Source organism: Penicillium digitatum, chromosome 4 (assembly GCF_016767815.1).
Source record: "Penicillium digitatum chromosome 4, complete sequence".
NCBI lineage: Eukaryota > Fungi > Ascomycota > Eurotiomycetes > Eurotiales > Aspergillaceae > Penicillium > Penicillium digitatum.
The window spans coordinates 1,119,368-1,133,767 of NC_089387.1; the positions used below are offsets into that span (position 1 = coordinate 1,119,368).

The 14,400-nt window shown below is 49.3% G+C and overlaps 8 protein-coding genes across 8 annotated transcripts; 4 read left to right on the forward strand and 4 right to left on the reverse strand.

The window, feature by feature from the left end:
• Nucleotides 1–1,034: 1,034 nt before the first annotated feature.
• Nucleotides 1,035–1,315, forward strand: Pdw03_0371 (Amidase; the record flags this gene model as incomplete). The annotated part of the gene is made up of 2 exons (XM_014682072.2): nucleotides 1,035–1,237; nucleotides 1,285–1,315. 2 exons carry the CDS (start codon nucleotides 1,035–1,037, stop codon nucleotides 1,313–1,315), a joined length of 234 nt encoding a protein of 77 aa, XP_014537558.2.
• A 597-nt stretch (nucleotides 1,316–1,912) lies between these two features.
• Nucleotides 1,913–3,197, reverse strand: Pdw03_0372 (DNA replication factor C subunit Rfc4, putative; the record flags this gene model as incomplete). Its single annotated transcript, XM_014682074.1, has 5 exons — nucleotides 1,913–2,138; nucleotides 2,200–2,622; nucleotides 2,676–2,775; nucleotides 2,832–3,052; nucleotides 3,109–3,197. 5 exons carry the CDS (start codon nucleotides 3,195–3,197, stop codon nucleotides 1,913–1,915), a joined length of 1,059 nt encoding a protein of 352 aa, XP_014537560.1.
• A 493-nt stretch (nucleotides 3,198–3,690) lies between these two features.
• Nucleotides 3,691–4,331, forward strand: Pdw03_0373 (upf0220 domain protein; the record flags this gene model as incomplete). Its single annotated transcript, XM_014682075.1, has 3 exons — nucleotides 3,691–4,036; nucleotides 4,098–4,166; nucleotides 4,231–4,331. The coding sequence occupies 3 exons, from the start codon at nucleotides 3,691–3,693 to the stop codon at nucleotides 4,329–4,331; spliced, it is 516 nt and encodes a 171-aa protein (XP_014537561.1).
• Nucleotides 4,332–4,431: 100 nt separating this feature from the next.
• Pdw03_0374 (Uncharacterized protein family UPF0363) lies at nucleotides 4,432–5,741 on the reverse strand (the record flags this gene model as incomplete). The annotated part of the gene is made up of 4 exons (XM_014682076.1): nucleotides 4,432–5,018; nucleotides 5,070–5,222; nucleotides 5,357–5,613; nucleotides 5,698–5,741. The coding sequence occupies 4 exons, from the start codon at nucleotides 5,739–5,741 to the stop codon at nucleotides 4,432–4,434; spliced, it is 1,041 nt and encodes a 346-aa protein (XP_014537562.1).
• Nucleotides 5,742–6,169: 428 nt separating this feature from the next.
• On the forward strand, nucleotides 6,170–7,753 carry Pdw03_0375 (Protein rai1; the record flags this gene model as incomplete). Its single annotated transcript, XM_014682077.1, has 9 exons — nucleotides 6,170–6,244; nucleotides 6,306–6,548; nucleotides 6,619–6,650; nucleotides 6,714–6,741; nucleotides 6,799–6,806; nucleotides 6,865–6,968; nucleotides 7,021–7,191; nucleotides 7,244–7,543; nucleotides 7,593–7,753. 9 exons carry the CDS (start codon nucleotides 6,170–6,172, stop codon nucleotides 7,751–7,753), a joined length of 1,122 nt encoding a protein of 373 aa, XP_014537563.1.
• A 292-nt stretch (nucleotides 7,754–8,045) lies between these two features.
• Pdw03_0376 (Zinc finger, C2H2-type) lies at nucleotides 8,046–9,547 on the reverse strand (the record flags this gene model as incomplete). The annotated part of the gene is made up of 3 exons (XM_014682078.2): nucleotides 8,046–9,387; nucleotides 9,441–9,475; nucleotides 9,536–9,547. 3 exons carry the CDS (start codon nucleotides 9,545–9,547, stop codon nucleotides 8,046–8,048), a joined length of 1,389 nt encoding a protein of 462 aa, XP_014537564.2.
• Nucleotides 9,548–9,732: 185 nt separating this feature from the next.
• Nucleotides 9,733–10,632, forward strand: Pdw03_0377 (ABC transporter, putative; the record flags this gene model as incomplete). The annotated part of the gene is made up of 2 exons (XM_014682079.1): nucleotides 9,733–9,865; nucleotides 9,923–10,632. 2 exons carry the CDS (start codon nucleotides 9,733–9,735, stop codon nucleotides 10,630–10,632), a joined length of 843 nt encoding a protein of 280 aa, XP_014537565.1.
• Nucleotides 10,633–11,845: 1,213 nt separating this feature from the next.
• Pdw03_0378 (RNA polymerase II Elongator subunit, putative) lies at nucleotides 11,846–14,319 on the reverse strand (the record flags this gene model as incomplete). Its single annotated transcript, XM_014682080.1, has 2 exons — nucleotides 11,846–14,131; nucleotides 14,191–14,319. 2 exons carry the CDS (start codon nucleotides 14,317–14,319, stop codon nucleotides 11,846–11,848), a joined length of 2,415 nt encoding a protein of 804 aa, XP_014537566.1.
• Nucleotides 14,320–14,400: the final 81 nt, after the last annotated feature.

Genomic DNA, 14,400 nt, shown 5'->3' on the forward strand with positions numbered 1-14,400 from the left:
TCGACTAGAAGATCCCTTGATTCAAAAGATCACAGATATCGACAATATTGCGGCTCTGCTGGAATCAATTAAGAAAGGGAGTTCCATGCAGAACAGGGGATCATGATGTATTCCAACGGTATGGTTTGTCTTTGATCGGGGGTTGGAACAGGTCATTTCCTAATATCATCGACAGGACTACGGTAGCACATCAATTGGTATGTGCCTTACATTCTCCGTTCCATTTTCATTCCTTACCGATCCACTGATAAGATCTGATATAGAAAAACAGTCTGACTGAGATTCTGTTCGAAGATGCCATCGAACAGGCAAAGCAGTTAGACACCGATTTTGCAGATAGTGGAAAGCTCAAGGGTCCCCTGTATGGAATTTTAATCATGCTAAAAGGCCAATTCAACGTCAAAGGTATTGACACAGCCCTGCAATATGCGGGCAGGTCCCTTCGCCTCGGCCCAGGAAGATGTAGTACTTGGGCAGATCTTGAAAAACATGAGCGCCATCGTCATAGCGAAGACAAACCTTCTGCAGCGTATCAGAATTCGTTCACGATTATCACTGGCAGCATCCGAGTTGGAGTTGGACTCTACCTCCAGGGGACCGAAACCGAGAATCCTCTCTGTAGGCTCACGATCAATCCTCGCAATCCTTTTTTTTCCCCACCTGGTGGCTCAACGGGTGGTGAAGGTGCATTGTTGACATTGTATGGATCACGATTTGGAGTCGGAATTGATATCGGCGGAAGCATAAGAATCTCACAGTCTACCATGGGTTTGTGTGGCTTCAAACCAAGCGCAAGCATCAACCGCCGTGAACAAAACTGCCCTTCCTTTCTCTTCACCTACATGCACTTGTTTTTTTCCACAGAGCGCTCGACTTCCTTATTAGGGCGTACCCGTCTCCACCGAAAACCAAGAGCATGTCCCATCTGCTACATGAGCCGGCTGATAGCGAACAGTCAGCCCTGGAATCTCGATCCACGATACGCTCCTCTTCCCTAGAATGATATTGCCTTCCACACACTCCAAGACTGACTTATGGTCATTGGCTTAATTCTGGATGACGGCGTGGTAAAGGTCCACCCGCCTGTTGCACGCGCCTTGCTAGAACTCTCAGCTGTGCTTCAAGCACAGGGCTACGAGGTTGTGGTATGGGGCCAATCTGACCATGCGGGATGCATTGAGATTATGGATCTTTTCTACAGGGTCGATGGAGATGAGGAAATTTGTAGCCGCTACCGGTGAGCCGTTTGTTCCTCACGTTGAAGGACTGGCTAACCGCAGCAAGGCGATCTCAGTTTATGAGTATTGGCAGTTGAGCAAGCAAACAGCTGCGGTGCAAAAGAAATATCTGGATAAATGGAATGCGGTGCGATTTCTGTCAGGTCGGGCTGTCGATGTTCTGTTGGATCCTACTTTGCCGCATACGACTGTGTCTCATCGGAATATCCGTTGGGTTGGCTATACTGAAATTTGAAATTTTCTGGACTATCCGACTTTGACTTTTCCAGTGGATAGAGTGAGGGCTGAGCTGGATGAGTTGCCCTCGGAGCCTCATATTCCAAGAAACGGTAATGATGAGTGGAATTAGAATTATTGCGACGCGAACCCAGGTGGATGGAGACTCGGTGAATCTACAGATCGTCGGGAAGAATCACCACAAAGAGAAGGTACTGGGGGTTTCTACAGTTATTGAGAAGATCTGGAAAAGGCATGTCGACAAATCCAATTAAGCTACATAGGAGATAGGCAGAATATGAAATTGGGTCAACTCGCAGACTGAAGATTGAACTGATTGAGGGGATAATATTTGGTGGGCGTAACTCATGATGCAGCTTGATGGGATACCTGCCTCCAGAGTCACCTAAAATGACCAACGCCGTGGGAATATGCAACGAGACAAGCATTTTTGAGTCTCAAGCCTTGGGAGGCTCGAACAGATCGGGTTTCATATTTATCTTGCAAAGCTTTGCCACACAGCCGCTCAGTTGAAGCAGTGATTGCACACCGTCTAGGATGCGCATATGCGTGAATCCAATCTCCCGAATGAACTCTAGCTTGGAATGCTCGGACAACGTGGGGATGGTCTTGGTGACTCGGAACATGGTACTAATGATATCGTGAGAAGAGTAACCCAAGGTCCTGTACATGCAAACTGATTAGAAGCCTCCACCACGTCGAAGCAAGGATGATTTGAACATACCATAGCTCATTCAAACCCTCTAGTGCCACATCCACCTTGCCTTCCCAGCAAGCCTTGATCATGGCCTGGACTTTAACCGGGTGCGGGCTATCGACTACTCGAAAAACATTGTCTCCGCTGACGAAACCGAAACCGGACCAAGTACTCTGCAGGTTGTTGATAGCCTGACGCATGTCACCCTCCGCACTGAAAACAAGTGCAGCAATTCCATCCTCGGAGTGTTCGACGTTCTCCGCCTCGCAAATTTGCATCAACCGTTTCACAACCTGAGCATCTGTCAACCGGGCATACCGGAGAATGGCACAACGGGATTGAAGGGGTTCGATGATCTTGTTCGATTGGTTGCAGGCAAAGGCAAAGCGTGTGGTAGAGGAATATATTTCCATAGTTCGTCGCAGGGCTTGTTGAGCACCGGCGGTCATACTGCGGGGAGATGTGAGTTCAATGGCCAAAACCGAAGTGCGACGAGAACAAACCTATCGGCTTCATCAAGGATAACCAACTTATGGCGTCCTTGGGGCAGGGTAACCTTCTTTTGGGCAAACCCTTTGATTCGATTCCGCACCACATCGATACCTAGACCATAGGATCAGTCTCGACAAAGTCATGGGAGCAATTATGCCAAAACCAACCTCTCTCATCACTTGCATTCAACTCCAAAACTGCCTCCTTGTACGCATCTCCCAGAAGTTGCCGCGCCAGACATAGTACGGAAGTGGTCTTTCCAATACCCGGCATGCCGGAGATAATGACGTGCGGCATATTACCATCTTTAGCAATGATCTTTAATCGCTCTACTGTTTCAGTGTTGCCGACGATATCATCGAGGAAGGTTGGGCGATATTTCTCGACCCTTTTGACAAGCCAAAGGTTAGCTCTGCCGGATATTATCGTGAAAGAAAAGCCTACCAGGGGAGCTCATAGTCCACAGGGGCACCAGCAGTATTTGCCTTGGCACCATTGCGAGAAGCAGTTGAGGAAGATTCAGCTTGAACCATTGTGAGTAATTTGGTGATATCAAAGTGAAGAAGGGGAGACGCGAAAGAAGCACGCGTGGGAGACGCGATAACGGCTTATCAGCAGGCCTGTGCACTTCGCTGTGATGTTCGGCGTTGAGGCATTGAGGCAGTGAAGCTATTAGTTTTATTTTGTTGGTTTTGTATCATCTCAATAACATCTTTGGAAGTCAACTGGTTCAATACTGGCGTTGTCGCGGTCATTTCTTTTCCCATTTACTTCATTCCGCGCCATTCTTCCTCTCTTCGCCCCCAACAACATTTATTCTTAATACCTAGAACCCAGGGAATGACAGTTTTCCCTCCATCTTACATCCTTTGACACGTATAGCAGGTCCCAACCTGCTCCTCAAAATATTCACGCGTCCTCCGCGACGTGCACGGCTCCCCGCAGACTCAGAACCTCCGGCCAAACACAACAGGGAAGACACAAAGTGTGCTGTGTATAGTCATAGTCATTCAGCCATCTGGAATCATGAACCATACCTCTGTACGTCGCAACCTCTTCCATGGGAACCTCAGCCGTCGACCTGCTTCCGCAGGACCACCCAATGGCGCAGTTCCTCAGAATCACAATGGCCTTTCCAATCGCCCCTCGCACCGCCTAAAGCCTACATTCTCGGACTCGGGGCCACAGACTCGACCATTCAAAACTGCGGAGAATAAGGAGATTGTGGTTCGGGACAAGAATGGCAGCTACAAGCTTGAGATTCCGACATTGCCGCAGGCTCTGGTCGGAGAGGATGGAGAGGAACTGGCTGAACTTGCCCCGGGGGATGGAGCATTCGAGTCTTCGGAACTCACTGGGCGGGACAAAGAAAGTATGATTTTGACACAATGTTGATTTCCTCTATGACGATAATCTGCTAACACTTGACTAAGAGTTCGAGGTGGCTCTTGTGGAGATGATGGTTCGACACCGAACTAGACAATCGAACGGTGAACCTGATGGTAAGTTACAGTCCGATCTTCAGTCCGACTGTCCTTTCTGTGGTCATATACTGATCGGAAACAGAGATTCTAAATATGGTGCATGAGAGCCTACGCAAAAAGGCGGCATCATTGGATGAGGATAATTGGATGTTTGAGCCTGAGAAGGACTTGATTTCTAATTAGACAGGGCTGCGCTTGCTGCATGCATATTGATCTCATTACACTCTCAGTTAGATATATTTCCTGCAAAGGCCTGCCACAAAAGACCCACTCAATTGGTCTCTTAATCAAGCTCCATACTCGATGGCGGCGCCTCGACCTTCTTCACAGTTCTGGATTGCGAGGCTCCTCTGCCACCTGTCTTGTTCTGACCTCCTCCAAACAACATTCCACTCATCATATCCATCAAGGGGTTTCCTTGCCGGGGGATCTTGATGGCGAAGTACTGCTCGCCAATCTGAGCCAGAGCATCGTCCCAGATACCAACTTCTCGAATTTGTGCCGCATAATGTGCGGTGAGCTGCCGGAAGAGATCGGCACTTCCGCGCTGGATAGCCAACAGCAACATGCTAATGAAGTTCACCAAAGGTAGGGCAGGAAACACCCGGGCGTCGGAGCTGGCACTGCTGACATCCTGCACAGCGAGCTGAGGATTGGCTGCTGCAAGCCGCGAAGTAAAAATCAGCAAGGCTTTGTTGGCGCTGCGGATATTTCCAGTGAGAAGGTACGGGAAGACTGCGCGTGACGCATAGATCGCTGCGGTGTGCGGCTCGTCGCTGGTGTACCACTCATACTCGAGCTTTGCAAGGGTCTCAGCTGACTCGAAGGTGCCTAGGGTGAGATGTTTCTCGGCATCGTACGGCTCGTTATCTGAGGCACTAGATTAGAATGTATCAAACCTTGCGCTCCGATACAACTCACCTTCGGCGTATACTGAGCCAACAGCATGATGTAAATCCGGATCTCCTCGTTCAAGTGGTCCAAACTTTGCGCTCCATCCAATCATTTCTTGGATGAATCTCTTCCGTGTAGGTTCGTCTGATGGGAATTCGCGCAGCAGCTCGATCAGACGCTCTGAAGAACAAGAGTATACAAGTTAGCAGTGCTAGTTCCGTGGTTGCTACTAAGACAAACTGAAGCACCAAGACAGACTACCGCATGCTGCAGTATTCAACCCCCAGTCATCAAAACATGCTGGATAGACTCACTCTTCCGAGAACGGCCCTCTGCATCATCAGCACCGCCTGAGATCTCCCATTCGGCTTTATTGTATACCTCCAGCACCAACATTATGGCCAAGTCTCCACCACTAGCCGATGCACCCTGCTGAGAACCAGCTTTCAATAGCTCCTTGGCGCCACCAGCCAGGATCTCCGCCGCAGCATCGTAGTTGGACTGCTTGATATATCGGACAGCAATAACACGTAGTTGCTGGTGAGCCTCGTAGTAAGCTCCATCCGCAATCCTATGGACAACCAAAAAAGTCAGAATGGGATCCTTCCAGGCCGGAAGTGGTCTAAGGTGGTTAGAGGCCAGGTGGGATTCTCACTTTTCTCGCTGGCGGGCGATGACCTTGTCAATCCGAGATGCCATTGTCGACTAAAATGATGCGATGAACATTTAAATCATAGAAAAGTAGAAATCAAGGACGCTATCAAGCAGAGTGCGCAGTGCAAGAATGTTCGCGGGGAGTTGGATGAGACTTGGTGGGGACGCGGCAGTCCGCTCAGAGCCCTGGAGAACATGGCATCTCCGGTATCTCCTCAAGAATACCTTTTATTGTTGCTTTGTAGCTGGTACTACAAGCCTTATTCTTACGCTAAATCTTGATCTCTGCTGTTTGGAACCTGTTCGTCCTATTGACCCCCTGTTTCCGGCGATCTTACGAAATTACCACGCTATTTCGAACCTCCCAAACGACGATACGAGCTACCCAGGTCACGACAATCTATATCAAGGACCAAGTGATCGCTCTTCTTCATTCGACCCTGTCTATCACTCAATAGTGCAACAAGCTCATCATGAACTGGTCGACCTTCAATATCCAGCCCCTGCACCGCTTCGGCGGCGCAAATACCTCTATCCGGAGACCAAGGGTAAGCCAAAGACCTGGCGCTATGTCAAACATAGGAGAACAATTAACTCACCTGGTGCTAGGAAATTGCTTGCTTCTCTTATGATGACCAACATCGTTTTTCCCTGGGTGATTCGTCCATGGCCTACTATTACACGCCAGCTCTCCCTGCAGACCTGAACAAGGGCTATGAGACATTCCAGAAGCTCAATGATGTCCCAGATGAGCACTTGGATGCTTTACTTGATACTCTGATTGCTCATGAGAAAGAAACGGAGAAGAAGTGTGATGTCGACGTCGTTACATGGAGAGGAATGATGACCAAGGTGTGTGTTGAATTGAACTCTAGCGCGGATTATCATCCAATTTCGATTTAAATCTGACTCCTATATGCAGATTCTAACAGCTCCCTTTGATAACATGAATGGGTTTGTAACCCTTTTCTATCACCACCATAGCGCGCTGTGTATCTAACCATGCGCTCTCTCTAGCTTCGAGATGAATGCAACTTGTTTCCAGGTACGACATCAATCCCAGCAAGACTGTCCAGTTTCCATGATCTAATGTCTATTATAGGGCACCATGTGTGTAATTTTTTTTTCAACTGGCGAGCTTGCCATTTAAGGTGCTGACTTGTTTTAGATTCATCGAAGAGAACAACGAGTATAAGAATCAACAGAAAGAGACCCAATGCAAGCGAGGATCGCCACCTGGAACGGCACCGCAAGAACTGATGATGTATTGGGGTGTGTAAAACAACCCATACAAATATATGTTTGAACAAACTAACATTCCTAGGCTATAAATTTGAAAAGCTGGCTGTGCTTTCAAAGACGTGGAATGAATCAACCCGTGAAGAGATCGAAGGCCGCGAGAACGAAGTTGTCAACAACGCAGCACAATATTGTTCCGTTGTTCGCACCGGGATCGGTAACGTGCGTATGATACTTGGTGGAGAGGTTGATGCCAGTATGTTTACCTTAGCTCTTGTAGCTATTTCTCATGCTAACTTCCTTTCTAGTCTGGGACAGCAAGCCATCGCGGAAAGAAAGTCCCATTAACTGGGTTGAGCTGAAGACATCAGCTCAGATCCGCAATGAGCGCGATATGATGAAGTTTGAGCGGAAATTGCTCAAGTTTTGGGCACAGTCATTCCTGCTAGGTGTGCCCAAGATCATCGTGGGATTCCGTGATGAAAATGGCATTTGTCGTAGCTTAGAGGAGCTGGACACAGCCAGCATTCCCGGCAAAGTGTCAAGTGTTGGCCGCCGCTCTTGGGATGGAAACGTCTGCATCAATTTCACCGGGGCGTTCTTAGAATGTTCGTGTTCTTCTTGATGACTTTATAGCAGCACTGACACAACTTTCAGGGCTTAAGCAGACCATCAACCGGGAAGGGACGTGGAGAATTCGGAGAAAGCAGAAGTCTTCGGTCATCGAGGTCTATCAAGTTGAGGAGCAAGGATATGGCGATATTCTTTCGTCTGCTTTCAAGGCCTGGCGATCAACCACAGCCTCTGCAAGTTCGTGATTGGAAGGTCTAATGCATGCTGGGCAGTGTCGATGTACCTTTATCGCTTGTATGTCATTGCAATAAATGAAATCTTGCAACGGCCTCTCGTTTCAACGTACTAGAACCTTCCTATTTGGTCTTACGCTCAACCTGAGGCGATTGGTGGTCCAAAGGAACCCCAGGGGAAACGTCCTAGGGATGACCTGCACCCGAGTTTTACACGGAAAATCATCTTTGTTGTTCAAATAACAGAAGAGCTTTGGGTATTTGTATGATCCTTAGTCTATACTTGACTATGCAATGCAATAACTCATGACCCAGGTCCAGTTTCAGGAGCCTGGATCCCCTGCGCTTCCAATTCCCTCTTTCGGAAATATTCATCGCGCTGTGCCCTCCTACTCGCAGACTTCAGTCCCCTTTTGTGTTGATGACTACTCAGATGAATATGCCACTGATCCTCCGATGCCATAGTCTTCTGGCAAACATCACAGGTATAGCACTTCCCGATCGGATCTGTCTGTACGCGCTTTTTGGCCTGTGCCTCCTTCGCGCCGAACTCCGCCGTTGCCAGCTGCGAAAGAGATTTGGGATCCGGAGTCGGCTTGTTTTGCTGCATCAGTTGCATTATCTCCTCGGATGGCTCAGTGATGCACTTGCTCCAGTCGCTGACATTAGAACTGTCCAGGAGATAAAGACGATGTGTCTCTCCGGCTTCTGTGAGTGCTTGCCAGAGTTTATTGCGGATCCATTTGACCTGCGATGTTCCGTACTGTCGAGTAGCGATCCGAATTAATTCAAGAGAGTTCCGTTTCAGATCTTCGATCTCTTTCTCGCTTGCTTTCCCTTCCTGGATAGCCTTGAAGTATGGCGCCAATTCCTTGAATCCAATGGACACCCAGACTCCCCGTGTTTGGTCAACTTCAATCCCCTGTGATGCTTTTTCCTGCAAGTAATTTGACATCTTCTCCGCCTCGGCCATCAAGCCCTGCTTCACCATGTCATCGACACGCGCATCCAGGCGCGCATTGAGGACCTCCTTCTCTGCATGCACCCAAAACACCAATGTATTCTCGAACCGTAGCAGTCCTTCCTCCTGGTCTATCGCTTTTCGTTTTTGGGAGAATTGCTCTTTATAAATCTCCGAGGCTTTCCGTCCTGTCTGAAAATAGATTTCTAACGACCGCCGGATTTTCCGTGCATCTCTCGGATGCCATCGCGCAGCCATGACGGGATCCACCTCGCGCAGCTTCTCCAAGAGAACTTCAGGGGATGAATCTAGAATTGGCCATTGCTTCGATGTGGAGCTGAATTCCGTGAGCTGTTCCCGCTCGCCTTCGTCGTCCACTCCTTCGCCCACGAGCTGTTCTTTGAACAGTACTGCTTGGGTATAATAGTGGGTGCCACCAACAAGAATTGGGACCTTGCCACGGGTGCGGATGTCATCGATCACTCGGAGGGCTTCTCGCTTGAACAGCCCTATGCGCCATGCTTCCGCGTCTAGATCAATACAACTGAGGAGGTGGTGAGGGATGCCGTTCCGTTCATCTATCGGGATCTGGTTCGTTATGATCGGCAAGCCACAGTACATCTGCATTGCATCGCCATTGATGATTTCACCATTGAACCGAGAGGCCAAGTCCACTGCAAGCTGTCTACAGCCATCAGTCATTATGTTTGGAAGATACGCGGGACTTGGAGTCATTACCTTTGATTTGCCTGTGCCTGTGGCACCGACAACAGCTATGAGCGGATTCATGATTCTTTGACCGTGCCAAATAGATCGGAGAGCTGAGAGCATACCGCTATGATCATTGCGACGTGGGGGGAAAGAAAAGTTGTTATCGGTTATCACGCGGGTTACCTCATCCATGACGGGATCGTCTCATCGTTCAGTTTAGATTAATTCGAATCAACTTTGTCTGACTCATTTGATCTTCTTCATTTCAATACCGTCGAACTCGTGGTTCTCACGGGGTTTTCATTTTCCCAAAGTCGTTATGGCGGATATCAATTCCACTCTCCCAAACATTGAGGTACAAAACCTCTCGTACAAGTTCCAAGATGGCTCCAGTGGCCTGGAGGATGTATCCATGAGCCTACCAACTGGAAGCCGCACTCTACTGATCGGCGGTGAGTTAATTCCATTCCTGTATTAGATTAATCTCAAAGACTAACCTAAACGTACAGCAAATGGAGCGGGGAAAACCACCCTCCTCCGCCTCCTCTCAGGAAAGCGCCTTGCACCCAATAACACCATTGCCATTGGCGGCAAAGACCCCTTCAAGGATAGCCTAGATGGTGTGACCTACCTGGGAGTCGAGTGGGTATTGAACAGCATAGTCCGCACAGATATCGATGTGCCGACGCTGCTCGCCTCCGTCGGCGGAAATGCTTACCCAGAGCGCCGGGATGAGCTGATCGATATCCTTGATGTCGATCTGCGCTGGCGCATGCATGCCGTCTCAGATGGAGAACGCCGCCGTGTGCAGCTGGCTATGGGCTTGCTGCGACCTTGGCAGATTCTGCTGCTCGACGAGATCACTGTCGATCTGGACCTTTTGTCCAGGAGCAATTTCCTGGCTTTCCTGAAACGGGAGACTGAAACCCGTGCCTGCACTATTGTTTATGCCACCCATATTTTGGATAATCTCGCCCAGTGGCCTACCCATCTGGCACACATGCACTTGGGCAAGGTCAAGGCGCTAGGTAGTGTTGAGTCATTCCATGAACAAGTCCCTGAATGGACTTCGGAAAATAGTCGCCTTGGAGAGCTCGTCCTTAAGTGGCTCAAGGAGGATATGCAGGCCAGAGGTCCCCGGAATGGTCGTGGTAATCAGGCCAAGACCTACCAGTCCCTTGAAGGCATTGGAGGTTACGGACTGGAAAAACACGACTAAGAAAAGAACATGGAAAGTGATTTGACACTTTTGGTTTCTCCGGCGGGGGGGTTTTTTCCTTCTCTATCATTTGTCTCTAATTTTTTTTTTTTTTTGGCTTTTGCATGCGTGGACTGATGTCAGAAATCATTTAACGTGCCATTCAACAACAATTGGGTTCAACCACAAGGCATAGACGGGGTTATGGATCAGCATCTGCATCTACAGGGAGGATTTATTCAACACTTGGGAGCTTTCAACCATCATGACTCAAAAGGGAGGGAGGGGGAGGTTCGACTAATTCGCTGTTTGTACAAATCATGAGAATGTGTTCGAGATGGCTATGTAGGTGGACGTGTCCTCGCTTGCACCAATTCGAACTGATCCCTGATCTATACTAAGTTCCAATGAGGCTGGACACCGCGTGGGTGCAGATAAAAGTAAACGAATTTGCATGCAACTACAGGGATCTGACAACAAAATCAGTATCATAGTGCAAACTCCGGACTTGGTCAATCTGAATATCTATAGGATGACATCAGACACGTTCTGATGACGACTCCACTAAGATGTCTTCTAATATGTCTATAAAGATCTGTGTAGAACATCAGCCGTCAAGCAATGCACAATGCCTGCAATATTTGGAAAGTGAAGGGACACACAAGCCGATTGAATTACTTTTGGATCGAAAAGTACGTGTTCAAGAAGCCAACATTCGCCCCCGTCCAAGGTGGGCCCAGCGGCACTCTTCCCGTGCCCACCTATCTCACAGAATGTGCACCATTCCTATTTCCAATCGGTCTATATTGGATGGGTTGCAGGTGTTGTGGGCTTAGATGCTCCAACGCTATTACAAGAGCCTTGAAAATGGGTTTCACTTGCTCGTATTTTTGCCCTAGGGCACTGTTGACTTCTAGAGATAAAAAAAAAAAGGACAAAGAAAAGAGCCTGGCCTAGGATGTAGGGTTGTTCTGATTTTGAGCGAGGGGAAGAGGAGAGGGTGCTCTTATGACTACATCAGTAGGTACCATCTGAACGTGGCAGGAGCTCCAGGGCTCTACTCAGACACCATTTGAGGGCTTTATATCAGGACCACTACGGTCTTTACAAGGTCGAAAACACTTGAGAGGTTTCAATAGGACCTCTCAAAAGAGATTAAAAAAAGGTTTCACGACCATGCCTCATAGAAGGGGGCTACCTAGGGGAACCCATTTTGTAATTTCTTTTACACAAATCATGAGAGCATGTTCGAGATGGCATAAATCCGTGTGGACGTGTCCTCACTTGCCACCGCTAGTTCAAACCGATTCCTGGTATCCGCCTCTGCAGCTGGCACTGGCCGCCATGATAGTTGCGTAATTGCCTTGGAAGGCGACGCCACTTTGTCGATGGTTACGATATGGTGTGCTTCGAGAGTATCAGCAACAATTCGGTGAATAGAGATAACACCGTTGTCCTCGCCAACAGCAATAACATATGTGCCTTTGTGTGTTGCGGACAAGAAAGCAATCGCCGAGACCGCCGATGTCAGGCCTACGGTCGTTTTGCAGACGAAAGTGTCTTCAGACTTTTGCCAGATCTTCACAGATTTGTCACGTCCTGCGGTGGCAAAGACATGATCTGTTGTAGCTGGGGCCCAAGCTGCACCTAGGATCATTCGAGAGTGACCCTTGGGGTTTACGCTGAGGTTCGTAAACATAGTTGGATCTGCACCGCTCCGCTGGAAGACCGCCCATTGGCGATCTCGTCCAACACTAAGAAGATAACGATCGTCACTCGAGAATGAAAGGTCCGTGATGGTCAACGAGTGCGCAGTGAGAGAAGGTTTGATCTCATGCCAGTCCGACGTATCGTAGAGGCGAATTACCGCATGATCAATCGAGCTGGCCTTGCAGGCGGTCGCAATGAGCTTACGGTCATGGCTCACTGCCACTGCTGAAATCTCATAGCCATGGCCATAGAGCTTCTCGTGCTCCGGCCATAATGTGTAGCGAGACAACTGATCTTCTAGTGGCGGGTGGTTAGCAGCCAGCGAGGCAGAAGCGACTGGCGCCGCAGTTGGGGCTTTTAGCTCATCCTCTTCCACTGGCGCCTCATCTCCAAGTGCCTTATTCGAGAGACCCAGCACTGGGATTTCAGCAGTGTCTGGGAGGTCCTTATCATTCGCTTGTTTAAACCCAGTGAGTCTCTCGAGCAACTGAGCAATTGGTTTAGGCTCATTGAACACACGCAAAAGCTTCTCCTCCGCGCCAGTCACAAACTGTGAGGGACCCAGGGTGTCGATACAGTTCAAATCGTACCCATGAATCTGAGGGCGAGAGAACTCATGCCATGAACCTGTATCTCCCTGCATCCACTTCGCATGAAGCCGGGTTGTTTGGTCTGAGCTGGTTGAAAGCAGGTAACCTCCAGTGGGCTCCCACTGTACACCGTTTGCTGAGCGCACATGGCCCGAAATACCGAACCTCTGTGCCCAAAGATCCGCGTCGGAATCATGTCGCCAGACCCTCCAACTACCTGTCCGACCAAGACTCACCACCTGCTTCCCGTCCGGTGACCAGAGCCCAATCCAGAAGCCACCTGCGCTACCTGTCGCGGTGGTGGATCCTTTCTGAACACTGATCTCTCCCATTCTCTCTGCGGACATCCAAACACCTGATGCTTGGTCTTGTTCCCAAATTGTGATCGTATTGTCAGCCGATGCCGAGAGAAGCTGCTGCCGCTTCGAATCTGGGTTCCATGCAATAGTATAGATCCAGTCTTCATGTCCAAAGAGAAGAGCTTCGAAAGTAATGGAGTATTTCGATCCTGCAGCCTCAAACTCATGGGCTTTGTTCGACAGCGTGGGCTCCATTCCTCCAAGTAGAGGATCTGTATCATCTATTGGAGCAGGGGCACTTGCTTCACCCCGGCGCAGTCGCCAAAGACGGATGTATCTGTCTTGACTTGCAGACGCTAGCAGGATATCACCGTTACCCTGCTTATCCTGGGTGAACGAAAGTGCCTTAATCCAGGCTTCATGGCCCGCAAGCACAGCCCGGCGCTTGAACTCTGGCTTGCCGATGGACGTTTCTGAGACGTAGATCTGAACCTTGGTTGTTGTACCTGCAACGGCCAACACCAATGGCTTGTCCGAGTCGCCTTGAAGCCCCTGCAATGACAGAGATAGCGGGAAGAACCGCGGTTTCATTGTGATCGTTTCAACTAGCTCACACTTCAATTTTTCTTGTGCATTTATTCTCCAGATTCGGACCGTCCCATCAGCGGCTCCAGATGCGATGATGTCCGTTCCATCGGCCACGGCAATCGCATTCACCGAGCTTGTATGGCCCTCAAGGGTAGACGCAAGGACATAGTTGTGCAAATCGGTTTTGTCTTCTTGCCATACCCGTATTGTGCGGTCGACGGAGCCGGTGACGATAAATCTCGTTCTCGAGGCGGGGCATGTATAAAATCGAACGACGCTGACTTTGTCGGTGTGACCAACAAGCAGGGCATAGATACCACGATCAGTCTTGTCCTGGACTAAACGTCAGCTCTTCCTTCTTATCGATGCGCAGTTATTCTCCATGGACCTACTAGGGGATCCCATAAGGCGACATTGTTGTCTGCACCGAAGGCGAGCACGCCTGTCTGCACATCCCAATCCGCGGCTCCAGGGTGCCGGTTTCCCCCCACGCTAATATAGTCTGTTTCAACGACGACCATGGAGTATTACAAAGGCGTGTGAGCCCTTTTGTCTGTCTGTGCTGCTGTACTGAGAGGCAATTGGAGAAAGCCGCAAAGAAA